The 13,331-nt window shown below is 38.6% G+C and overlaps 1 protein-coding gene across 4 annotated transcripts in view; it reads left to right on the top strand.

Annotated features, from left to right (window-relative positions):
• LOC129201904 (complement C4-like) overlaps positions 1-13,331 on the top strand; it is a 60,810-nt gene that overhangs the window by 7,054 nt on the left and 40,425 nt on the right. For 2 of the 4 annotated variants that reach the window (XR_008575530.1, XR_008575531.1), the window contains exons 1-7: positions 4,225-4,375; positions 6,898-7,090; positions 8,139-8,322; positions 8,997-9,067; positions 9,380-9,465; positions 10,703-10,785; positions 11,897-11,984. Coding sequence is in view for 1 of the 4 variants with exons in the window: in XM_054813841.1 (XP_054669816.1) it covers positions 4,311-4,375; positions 6,898-7,090; positions 8,139-8,322; positions 8,997-9,067; positions 9,380-9,465; positions 10,703-10,785; positions 11,897-11,984 (770 nt within the window). In the remaining 3 variants the exon portion in view is untranslated. Of the gene's footprint in view, positions 1-4,224; positions 4,376-6,897; positions 7,091-8,138; positions 8,323-8,996; positions 9,068-9,379; positions 9,466-10,702; positions 10,786-11,896; positions 11,985-13,331 lie in introns of those variants that run through there. The other 2 variants (XM_054813841.1, XM_054813842.1) reach the window with 2 other exon arrangements.

The raw sequence follows: 13,331 nt of genomic DNA, 5'->3' as shown, positions 1-13,331 counted from the left end.
ATTTCTTAGAGGTGTCAAAAGCTCTGAGATCCTGAAAAAGGTATCTGGCCAAAAAAACCCAGGATGCTTTATTACAGTAGGGGGTAATATTATGTCAGCTGTATAATGAAATTATTGCTTGACCTAAAAAAACCCCATAATGTCTTATATAGGTCACCTTTGCAACATATTAAACTCCCAGAAGCAGGTCTGGGTTTGTACATCTTTCACAAATCCTAAATTCTTTTTTTGTTCTTTTTTTTTTTTTTGACACTATGTTAAGAAAAATCACAGAATTGAGCCTACCCATCGGGGAAAATAATAGAGGAACCCATGAGGAAAAACTAAGGCTGGTTGCTTAATCCCCCGAAAATCCAGGCTCCTCAGTGAGAGCAGAAAAGGCCATGGATATATTGGTTTTCCTCTTTTAAATAGATTTTTTTTTTTTCCCCCAGCAGATACACTTAGGAGCATTAAATGCAGAACATTTAAAGAAAATATAGACAAAAAGGACAATTTTTAATGACAAAAGCAACTAGAGCCTAGATTAACTTTATAATTCATGACATAGATTATGATAAAGAAAAAAGTATAGTTCCAATTTATGTTTTCAATTTACATTGATGCTAAAGAGAATTCATCCTACTGTTAAGAGGAACTTCTCAAATTAGACCTACACTTCATGGTCTGCTGTTTAAAAAGGATTTTAAAATCTAATTTTCTGAAATGTCAGAAGTGAAATATAGCCTTTTGTGTTTGTCACAATTCCCTGTAACTCAGTAAAGAGGATATCACCACGGTGCTTATTTGTGAAATGTGCTTTGTGAGGCTGTCCTTTGTACCCTTCTGCCAGGCAGAGGTGAAAGAGTGCAGGAGGAAAGCGAAAGAAGAGTTTGCTCTAGTTAGTATTTAGGCAGATTAAGGGGAAAAAGCCTTTTGGAAGAACTCCAAGCCAAAGAACAAAAAAACTGCTGCTGGTGCTCAAAACACTGTGAAAACCTACAAAGTTCAAATGAAGCTACTGAAAGGAGAGACAGCATATATTCAAAATAAAGCAAGTCTGTCTTCCCGAGTTCAGGGTTCACTAGTTCCTTCTTGCACAGACGTCAGTCCCAGACTGTGCTTTCCACGGGCCGTACTGGACTGTGGGTCAGCTGAAGGATCAATAGCGTACCTGGTGAAATGTGCCTGACGAGTAAATAGGAGAGGACTTTGCCTTTAGAAAAAGAACAGGCACATGAGTTATCTTAGGGAGACTTTTCTGTGTTTTCTCTTTCATGCATGTGCTGGAGACCCTCAACCGAGATTATTTTATTTTATTTTATTTTATTTTATTTTATTTTATTTTATTTTATTTTATTTCATTTCATTTCATTTCATTTCATTTCATTTCATTTCATTTCATTTCATTATGTTGTATTTTAATGTGGCTTTGGACCGGAATATTTTCCATTATACTAGAAATCACAATCCCAGCCAAACTGAAGAATCTATGATACTAGAGAATCAGTGCAATGATTATTTTATACAAATCCAGAGACAGACAAATAAAGCATAAGAAATTTTAAGTTTAGTTATATAAATGGTTATGTGTACTTTTGCTCTTTTGTGTTTGTGAGAGAGAGAGAGAAAATCCCTATTTATTTAGAGTTACTGATTTATATTTCGGAGGAAAAAATGCCTTTATTATTATGAGTCAGAATACCTCCTTAAATTCAAGTATAAAACAGTTATGCAACATATAGCTATGTATAGCTGTTATATACACATGTATATATGTTCATACTTCATAAGCAAGCAAAAGCGTGCGAATCCAATTAAAAAAGAAGTGAAAGTAAAAAAAATGGTTTTTTTGCAAGGTTGCCTTTAAAAAGCAATCCATGAAAATGTCTCACTGTGAGTTTATACACGGCTGTTTGTATAGCTGTACAAACAGACCTCGGTCCCCTGACAAACAAGCCAGCCTGGAGAACGGAAAGCCCCTCTCCTCCCCTCTGATAGAGACTGGCACAACAGTGAGATCATGGGGTGATCCCCACAGTGCGAAGTTGCCTTTCCTGTGACTTCAGGAATAGGAAATCCATGCTGGTTGTGTCACAGTCTTCTGCAAATTGTTGACTTTTCAACTGGGAGAACTCCTAAGCATTTCTCAAGGAAAGGGCATTGACCTTGTGGATGTTTTTCTTCTTATTTTTTTGTTTGTCTGGAGAAAAAATTAAAGCACCATTCATACTCATTTCTTGTTCTGGTTTAGTGACTGAGATTGCTCAGTGATTGCGTCAGCCCGGACCTTGGGCGGCAGCCGTGTAAGACCTAGCAGTGGAACTGTTTCTGAAAATGGCAGGAGCCTTAGCGTGCTCCACAGCTGCTGTTGCTCTTAATTGTCCCATTATCTTCTCTTTGTTCATGCAAGAGTGAGAAGTCCTTATTTTACCAGCTGCAAGTTTAACAATCCTCTTCTGCTCCCCGGGGAACACGAGCCCCGTTCCCAAGAGAACTTCTTCTTCCACAAAACCTTTGTCTTTGTCCTCAGCACAGACCAGCTTCATGGTGGAAATCTCTACTCCTCACCACCACCTAACTTGGGCTTGGGAGGCCAGAAGCCCTGAGGAAAATGATGTGATTTTGGCATGGAAATAAATCAGTTTTGTCAGTCCATAACTGCAGAGGGAATGAGCGGGTGGGGAGGGAGTGCAGAGTGAAAATAACTTTGGTCTTAACAGTTCTTATTTCCGATCACCTGTAAACATCTCTGAGAGAACATGGGTTTGGACCCTGAGTACTTTTTTGAATAGGTACTTTTCCTCACCTCCTCCCTCCTGACTGACAGCTGAAGCGCGACTGGAAGCCAGAAGAGGAAGGGCGAAGGCAACAGACTGACTCCTGGAAAAAAACCTATGCTTAGAGCAGGAAAAACCTAGCTTTTGCTGATGAGAGTTTGAACCCAGAAAGATTTTTGTTGTTACTGCTGCCGGTACTTTCTGGGCAGAAAGTACTTGCCATACGTTTTTGTCTCAGAGGGAGCTGCCACACGTGTGACACGCTCAGTGTAAAATAGCGAACTGGTTTGCCGACACCTTGCACGTTCTTCTCTCCCCTTACCTCCTTGTCTTGAAGCAGCTCTTGCTGGAGCTGCTTATGTCTGAAGAGCGAGGCAAGGGATGTCTCTTAGGCAAGGGCTGGAGTGAGGTGGAGGTCCTTTCACCCTCACCGTGCAACATGGCTGTGTGCAGTGAGCCTTTGCTGTGAGCATGAATTCACCTTACAAATCATGGAGTGCTGATTTAAGGCATCCATTGCTGATAATTAAAGACACAGACTTAATTGCAGTGTGTTAAAGGGCAGTTAATCCCCAGAACTTTTGGGCAGCCATGTGATCATTTCTGGGATTTGACCTGCCTGTAAATCAGATGGGCATTTTTCCATTCTCATGAGTCAACAAAATTATGCTTGGAGGACAACAATCCAGTAAAGGCTTGCAAAAATGAGACATGATGAGAGTTTCAGTTTGCTCTTCCATTTGCCTTTGATGAAAACTGGTTCCCACACAGTTATTCCTCAGATGTATTTTTTTCCCCCTGTTTTTGAGTATCCTGCCTTTTAAGACACTTTGTGTCTTTCCTGCAGTCTGGAATGTCTTCAGCTGATGAGTCATTTTATGTGCATAGGCTAAGATGAGACTAATTACCCTCTGGAAAAGCCCTCTGTCTTGACCATAAAGGAAAATTGGGCTAAGTAGCTCAGAGACATCCATTACTTCCACTTAAATTAAGGCAGATGAATGCCTTCAAGCACTACAGATTGGGACTGAGTTGTACAGGCAGTTCCTTTGGTGCTATCTAAACCAGAAGGAGCTTTCTCTCACCTTTGCTGGATCGCTGAGATGCCTAGAGTTAGGTAATGGCACAGAGAAGGGACCTGTCACTTGCATTTGTCCCCATTTAGAAGTGCTTTACAGCCACCCTTTTAGCCATGGTGTCTTGTTTGATTTGGGGATTGCCTTTGCAGTATTTGTGAAAACTTCTCTCTGCCCATGACTTTTAGTTGCTATCATGTGAAAATACTGAAGCTGCGAAGAGAATGAATGAATAATCAGATGTGAAAGTGTGGCTTAATCCAGAATACCTCACCCCAGGCTATTAATTTGTGCATCACTAGCATGTCCATCATTATTGGTTGCATGGTTTTGCAAGTTATTAATAAATAACCAAGACAGATAATGTCCCTTGCTGCAATGTGCCATCAGCCCATTTCTTATAACCTGCACCTCAAGGGTAGATTGACGGTGGCTGTCTGGTGTTTCTGTTTTGCAGATGTTGTAGAGTTTTCCAATGGAAAGGCTGGTATTTTTTATGAGCTTTTGTTCGCTGTTGTCCAATACACAGCAAGCACCATCGTAAGTACATTTTATTATTACTTCTTCACTCCTAACAAATCCCTTGAAAGAGAAAGTAGGAAATGCTAATGGTCTTGATAGAGAATCAACAAAGCCTGTTTCTTGGACCACTGAAAATTTGTGTAACCTTAAATAGGTAAAAAGTAAAAAGCTTAAAACTGCCCTTTTAAGGGGAGAGATCTCCATTCAGTAACAAATAATTAAAAATGTCCTGCTAAAGCATGATGTTGATGCTGTTGCTGCTGCTTGTCATCTTTAGTATATGATATTTATTGGATTGGAAAATCTTGGCAAAGAGTAACTCTTCTTTCTGTAACTGATTTATACATTGCAGAAAGCAAAGGTTTCACATTCATGAGAGCTTCAGGATTTTTCTGTACTTACCCTTTATTTTAGTAGAGATTTACAAATGTTGATACTGATTCTTCTAGTTGGACAAATTCCTGGGTTTGGGAAATAGACGTAAGTCTCTGAGAAAACCTATGGAGCATATTAAAGGTCCTTTAAATTGACCTTTATCTGTAGGGCAGAGGTACAGAAGAAGAGACTCTTGCTTTGTTCCCACCAGGATCAAGTTTATTCAGGTACTTCCCATAGCCAGAGAGCTTTGATGAGATATTTGGGCAGTCTGGTCAAGCCCTCCTCCCCTCCAATGTCAGCCCACCTTTGAGCTTATCTCCAGCCCCAAATACTTATTTCTCTTCTTATGAGGTTTTAGACAGGTGCAGACTCCTGCTGGGAAGTCTAGTGTTGACTTCCAGTGTCCACATCAGCATGAAAACTACAGCCCCAGAGAAACTTGATGTTGGGGTAGCTATGGTGCATCTTGAGGCACACCTTCTTCAGTAAAGCACAGGCTTTGTCATCTTGTGATAAAATCTCAGTGGAAACAGGGACTGAGGGAGTTTTTTTCTGAGGTAATTGGATGTGGGAAACACAAGGTGCTCAATGTATTAGGTGTATGAAACTGAACATTATGTCAAGAAAATATCATCATGATGCTTTGAAACCAGATCTGGCTTGTGTCCGGCTAGCTGAGATTGTGGGCAGTGTAGCCAAGGGATCATGTCTGTCTGAGTTATTGCACAGGTAAACTTTTAAACAACTAACTATACAAAACAAAACAAAAAACCAACTAAATTTCTGTAGGCTATGGCAGAAAGCAAGCATTACTCTCTCTTTTCCATATGTGAAGACAGGTCTTGTGTATAAGTTCACTCGCCTTTTGCATGCTTGCAAAATCAAGCATTGCATGAGGGTAGATGGAACTGAAAGACAAGTTTGCATCATTCATTGTAAACTAGAAACATTAGAAAGGTATTTTCACAAACGTATAGACAAAAATGATAAAACTTTTTAATGTTTATTGGAGGCTGTTCTGTTTTTCTTTCCCAAGATGCTTATGTTTGTGTGAAGACTCAGACCACCTATGATACATTTCATTAATCATATGGAAGGAGAGAGATGATTTTTATTCTGTTTTCACAGTGCATCATGATTATTATCAGAAAAAAGGAAGTAAAATTGAGTTTCATTTGAAAAAAATATAATTTTATTCCCTTATTTCTATACCCCACCTTTCACTTTATAAATTTAAGAAAAAACATTTTAAAAAGTAAAAAAAAGAGAAAGTTCAGCCAAACCATTCTGATAATGGTAAAATCATTTACCTTTCATTTTAGAAGTCTTCTGCAGAATAATAATTTTCCAAAAGCAGCTATCTTGAGCTCAGAACTATTCTTTGGGTATATGCCATTATATCATTAAAACATAGCTCTTCACATAGTGCTCTGATTTTTGTGTGTAAAGAATACTTAAAAAAAGAGGGCAAGAATGATGATCTACATTAATTATCAAGAAGCATCAGGGCAAAGTTAAGAATAACGGAAAGTAATAAAGAGAAAAAACTAAATCCCAACCACTTTAGCCTCCAACTCAGCCCTTCCCGGGTCGTGGTCTCTCATTACCAGCATTACACAAACAGTGACATCTGAATGAAGATCAGCAACTTGAAACCCCATACATACTGTTACATCAGAAATTGCTATGTCCTGACATATTAAAGCACAAGCTGGCATAATGTAGGTGCTAGTACATGAAGATACATGACTTTGTAGAATCAAGTATGTATTTATGAGTATCTATTCAGATATTTAGTCATGGCCTGGTTTTGTTTCCAGAAAATTCTGTTTATAGAACTTTCCCTGAGTTTAACCAGGCTATAAGTGGCATTGGCAGTCCCTGGGACATATTGCAGGGGTTTTTTTGTCTCCTACCTATGGGGACCGAACTTTTGTAGGACCTAAATGTGATGGTTGATAATTTGGGGATCAGTTGGAGAGAAACTGTCTTCTTCTAACCTCTACTCTGACTAACAAGGGGGATGGACTAGGTGATCTCCACAAGTCCCAAGCTCAACTATTCTGTTAGAGCCTGGTTTTCTTTAAAATTTGTATTGGACATTCTTGTATTATGCAAAAATCAGCCTACATACTGGACAATCTGTTTCTATGTTGTTTTAGATTTCTTATTACTGCCCCAAATGTGGTGCATTTGGGCACACATGAGACAGTAACAGTTCAAGTCCATGGAGCGCAGAGCCCTGTGCAAGTTACTGCATATTTCAAAGATGAGAAAAAAAATCAGCTCCTATCGGAGAGGATCATCTTTAACCTTAACCAAAATAACAACTACCAAGAGATGAAAAAAATAATGGTGAGTCTACCGTCACAGTGAGGTAAATGTTTTAACTGGGTGATAAAAACCATATAATCTGTACTAGGAATATGTTGGAACAGAGACAACACTGATCCCTAGAGACGGATGACCAAACACCAGTTCCAGTGACAGCAGCACCCTATTCACCCAACCAGCTAATAAAACAATCCCAAATATAATTTCAGTGGTGATTCTGGGTGCTCTTTAATGCCCAACAAGCAAGATCAAGATTTTGTCACATGGTGATGAAAGATCTTTTCATCACTGTAGATCAGTGATGAAACTAAAATTAAAAACATTTAACTGCTTTATCACTGCTTGTTGTTCTGCATCACCTAAATTAAGACTGCATTCATGCCTTTGGCATACTGGCCATTTTTACAAAATAGGAGAAACCTTTAAAAATGTGAAGCCTCTCAGACCAAAGCCTGTGATGTTTCTGCAAACCTGTAAGTTGATTAATTCTTCTTTCCATCCTGCTTTGCATCATTGGTTTCTGACATGATTCTTTGAAGTTTGGCGGCATTTGGTTCAGGAGTGCTGGTTTGGGCTATTTGGTTGGAAAAGAGCACACAGCAAGACTCAGTTTAGCTCTGATTGATTACTCCCAAAGCTAAAAAGCTGAGCTTTCAGATCCAGTTCCTCTTGAGTAGGATGTTTAGAAACATCATATTAACCTGCGTAAGGTAAAGCTCATAGCCAAGATTTTGGTAAATGAAGGGTTACGGGATGCTGCTACAGCTACCAAATGACATGGTAACTGGAATTTAACATGCATTTAGACTGAAGAAAAGTCACTGGGCTTGAGTTATTGCCATTGGATAGAATAATGTGTATTTCTATGGAGGAAAGTGGGAGATTAGATACTATTTCTACTTACAAAGAATCATTCACCCAGTAAGAAAGATAAAATTGAGAATCTTCTGTTGAAGAGTGCTAATAAAATTATTTAAGCACTTCAGTTGGTTTTGGCCTTCAGCTCTGTGGCTCCAAAGTTACCAGGTTCATGTCTGACTCCACGGGGTTTTTCCTCTTGTCCTCTCAGGTCAAGCCAGGGACCCTGCAACAGGATCTGTTCAAGAAGAGTAATCAGCCGTATGTTCTGCTAGTCACCGAAAGCAGGGAGCTTCATCAGCAGACCACTCAGAACACTCGCATCCTCCTGTCTTCCAAGAAAGGCTACATTTTTATTCAGACAGATAAGCCTATATACACACCAAGTTCCAAAGGTTAAAATACAAATGCTGCATTTCAGATGTTGAATATAGATGATGTTACAAGGGCACGATTAGAAAAAGAAATAATGACTTGATCCTTCCTAATGTAAATCCTTCTCCTTTAACCCCTATCCCTGTGCTTACCTGCCAGTGCAGATTTTGAACTCGGCTTCTGCAGGGTCTGCACTGCACATTGCAGCAACCCATGTGGAAATGCCACTGGAGTCAAAAAGTCATTCTCTCTTCTACAGGAACCTAACAAATTCTGCTCCTTTTTGCTCAAAAAGCTTGATAATGACTTTCCTTTGGAAAACAAAATTGTGAGAAACCACAAAAAAACCTCAATTGCTTCTGCTTGCAACACCAACTGTTACTTAACAATTTAATTAAGTAGCAACAGAGGGAAGTCAAAAATGTTCCTGAGTTTGGTTGCAGACCTTGACTACAGAAGGAATACAAAAATGTGAAGCTCCCCGAGTATTTTTCAGAATTTGCTTCAAAAAAGTATGTGTGGTCATGTAACATGCAAAGCCCATGGAAAAAATTATTTTTGAAAATTTTCAGACTTCTGTTCATTAAAAGAAAGTGTTTTATCCTAAATTCAGTAACTCAGTTTAGGACTTGCAATAATTACTATCTAGAAAGGTCAGAAAAAATATGATCACATTTATTCTTCTGTTTAACAGTAAAATACAGGATCTTCATTCTGGACAATGCTATGAGGCCAACAGATGACACCGTTACAGTTGCTGTGCTAGTAAGTATACGAAAAACACTTTTAATGAGTGCTTCTTCAGCACAGGAACTATGAAAAACTTCCACAAGTGATCGAAGGGTAAAACTATAGATATGACTCCTCTGCAGAAATCAGTATTTATACATTGTGAGATATGTCTAGTCATTTTTGGCCAATATCAGGAGCATGAAGGGAAATGTAACGTGAATATTGAAGTAGGAAAGTAAGCAGAGCATTTTATTGCCTTAGGACTAGTATATGAACTTGAGCTCTTGGATGTAAATGTTTGATAGCTGGTATATAATTTTATGTTTGTTTTCTCTCTCTCAACAGAATTCAAAAGGAATGGTGGTTAAAAAGTCAGACAGGAAAATAAAAACAGTGTTCAGTGAAAACTTTGAAATACCTGACGTTGCTGAGTATGTTACTGTTGTGCCCTGTGCCTTGCAGCAGAACTATCTTCAAGCTAAAAACAGAGTCCTGTCCTTCCCTTCTTTCTGCTCTGATCACCTATTTTACCCTCTTCTCTTTTTTTCTTGCTGTGTATTGTCTGCTTTACCATTTCTTTAGGACAGCAGGGAGGCAGGAGGTACACTAAAGCAGACAGTTTTGCTCTGACTGCCCTTGGGAAGCACCATGCATTGACCGTAGGGAACCAAGCATGGTTGCTCTGGAGCCATCTCTAGAGCCTCCTGCCCCATCTACACCTGAGCTGGTCACCCCATACTCCTTTTTCTGACATTGGAGATGAAGTCACATCTTTAGGCTGCAATTCACCTGGCCTGTTTTAGCTGCCTATGTCAGGATGAGATGTACCATGCCTTAGCCCTGCCTGCTTCTCTCCATTGGCTGTAGAGGTGCTCGAGGGGTCCTACACAGATGAAAGACCTCACGGTATAATGTCCAAAGTGAGGAGCACTAACCCCACCTCCTGTTAGCAGGATCAAGTCATCCAGATGCATCCCCTTTATCTCTGGAAGTACTTAAGTACTTGAGATTTTTAACTGCTGAATTGCTTGAATTATCTTTCTAGTCTACTCTACAGTTATCTCTCTCTCACCATGGAGCAGAGATTGAGCCTACAGTTAATATCTTTCCCCTTTAAGCACCTCATCTTGGAGGGATGAGTCCAGAATTTAATGTTAATATGCTGCAGTTAGCTACCTTTATCCTCGTAAGGAACAATTTAGCAAACTGCTTAATCTCTGCTCAACCATATGACTACATTCAGACCACCTCTGTAAGGGGTCAGTTTGCAAAGTGTAATAAATTACTTCTGATTTCAAACAGAGAAGCTTTTACTTAATATTCAATGTGTTCTTGCATGCTAAATTGATTTTTGGCATCACTGTGAAGATAAGCCACAGAAAATATGAGTTCTTTATTTCTGAGGGCTTTTCAAAGGCAGTGCATGTTAAATGTGGTTTGCAAATATGGTATCTTGCAGTCCCTCATAAAGTCTTTTTGAGAGTTTCCCAGGACATTTGGAAATATGTTGCTGGTTCCTCCCAGCAAAGAGAAATCCGTTAATAAATTAGTCTGGAATGATATCAAAGCAAGGACAATAGTAGTATTTAGTGATAATTTAAATATATTAGCATCATAAAATATCTGAGGAATCCTAATGAACTGTTTTATGCTGAATCTGAACTTTAGGCCTGGAACTTGGAAAATCAAAGCCTGGTTTCATCAATATGAAATGTCTAATGCTTCAGCTGAATTTGAAGTTAAAAAATATGGTAAGAGAATATTTAATTTGGATTATAAATATATGAAGTCACCACTAATTGTTAAAAGATATACTGCAGTGATTAAACCTGGCTGTAGTTCGCTATTAAGGACTTGATTCACTGTGTTTCAGTTCCTCATTGCTACCTCTGATGTACAGAAGGAAAACTCTGGTTTTGTGTGCCTTACATCTGTATTTGAAAAAAAAAAAAAAGATAAAATTATACAAATCTAGTAACTGTAACATTTTTCACAAAACATCCTTTTTTGGAAGGGCTGTCCTACTGCAGAAAAAAAATGGAGATAAGCTCCATTTCAAAATCATGGCAATTTTGGCTAAAGTTTTCTGTAAAGACTAGAATGAAGGAAAAATACTAGCTATTTTTTCCCAGTAGAATGCAGTTTGGAATTTGATTAGAGTTGTTCCCGTACACAAAGAAGCTTTTTATAAAGAAAATAAGGGCACTATGGAAAAAGTAAAAATGTGGAAATTTAACAATTTGGAGTAATAAATGGCTTGATTTATTTGTGCTGAAATTATGCTTTCTTGTAAAGTTTAGTGTGGGGTTTTCTTCCTTTCTTTCTTTCTTTCTTTCTTTCTTTCTTTGAGGCAAAAGAAAACCCCAGGATTATATGAAAATCTCACTTTAATAGTTTTGCCTTAGCTAGTGGACACTACTGGATCCTCTGCAAACACCTACATCCAGAAGCAAATTACTTTGGCTGTATCTACAGTAGAAAATAGTTTGACTTTGTAGGAACAAATTGCAGAGTGACACAACCCATGCTGAGGACCTCACGTCCACATTCAACCCATTTCAGGGTGGATTTACTTCAGGCTGTTTCTGGTCCAGGGCACTTAATGCCCATTAGCAGTGGGAGCTCATCTTCTGGCTTATTTTCATTGGAAACAAATAATTTTGTGTGCTCAAAGACTGTTCCACTATTGAAGCAAAGCAGGGTAAGGGAAGACCATCAGATTTGCTTCAGGAGCAGATGGCTAATTCAGACTAGAGCACTAACGCAGCTGCATCCTCTCAGTAGGTGTTGCCACATGCCAGGAGTTTAAGGTATGTTTGAAACTCGCAGGTCGTGACCTTTGGTCTTCTTTTTTTCATGCAGAGCTTCCATCTTTTGAAGTCAAACTCATCCCACTTCAGCCATACTACCACATCTGGAATGAAACCTTTGTGTTTGATATTGAGGCAAAGTAGGTGTGCTCACAGCAATGATGTTTTTGGAGGCAGATAAGTAGATAATGAACTTTGCAGCTCCTTCCTTTTTCTTGTCATTAACAGTTAACCAGCTTCTGGCTTTACTTGAATCTGACTTTAATCTTACATATTCTCTGTTTCCACTAATGACTTGAGACATCAGTGTAAAATGCAACCTGGGTCCAAGTGGTGGTGATCAAAATGGAAGAAGATTTTCTGAATGTTATAATTTGCTAGTAAAAAGGTGAAAATTTAGGATTCTCCTCTGTGTTGCTAGGTAAGGTTCCAGGCAAACCGATAACCTGCTTTTCTTTATAATATTTGGTTTAAACATTTAGACACATTCTAAAGCCTCAGATGTTGCTATTTAATGTCATTCAAGTAGAGATGGATTCAAGTTTGAGTATGAAATTTTCTCAAAGCCCAGTGAAGTTTGGGGTAATATAAGCTAATACTTATTTGAGAGTAAACATTTTATGCAGAAATGCTTCCAGGAAAATAAATACAGTTGGTCAGAGGAGGTTCTATGGCCATCACTACAGACACGTGCATTACTGCAGAGTAGCACGACACTGATCCGGATGAGACATGGCTACAAAGCCCTCAGACTGGCCAGACCACAAGGCAGGGCTCTATGGAGAATAAATTACACCTGAACCCATATCAAATTCAAATGGCATAAAACATGGAGTAACCTAGAAAGTCAGGCAATGAAAATTTAACCCATCAAAATATTTTGAATACTTTGGAAGAATCAGACTGAACCTAGATTGAAAAAGTATTTTGTGTTGTATGGCTCTGGTATTTTTGATCCCACACTGCCAGATCTAAATTTGCTGTATGATCTAACATTGGCTCATCAACATAGATCAAGCCTTCCTGCCTGTTGAATTCTCAGGTTTCTTAGCAGTGGAAATACTAAATGACTGCCTGTTAGAAGAATGTTCTTCCTTTATTTACCACTCAACTGGAATCCAAAATAAGTAGAAATATCTTGGTCACATCACACATTGGGAAGATGGAGAGATAGATCAAATAGTTCTCTGCAGACTCAGTGATGTATCTCCTTTTCACTGAAGTTCCCACTCATGTAACTAGAGTTGATGGCTTTGGTAGGATATATTTATACGAGATTTGTAAGTCCAGGATCTACATGCCAGTCATTTAAGTGCAGTGGTTCAGTGTGGCATTAGTTCAGGTATTACAAATTTGATATAGTTACATTTTAAAGATGACTCAGTGAAAAAAAAAAAATCATTATATGAGAAGGTTATCATATTGATGAAAGAGTATGTGAAGTTCCTTCATGAAAAACTATATACTACAAATTGGCAAAAACAAAC

The sequence above is a fragment of the Grus americana genome, chromosome 1 (genome assembly GCF_028858705.1).
Source record: "Grus americana isolate bGruAme1 chromosome 1, bGruAme1.mat, whole genome shotgun sequence".
In the NCBI taxonomy this organism is placed as follows: Eukaryota; Metazoa; Chordata; class Aves; order Gruiformes; family Gruidae; genus Grus; species Grus americana.
The sequence above is the reverse complement of the archived record's forward strand: the minus strand, read 5'-3'. Positions and strand labels throughout refer to the sequence as shown.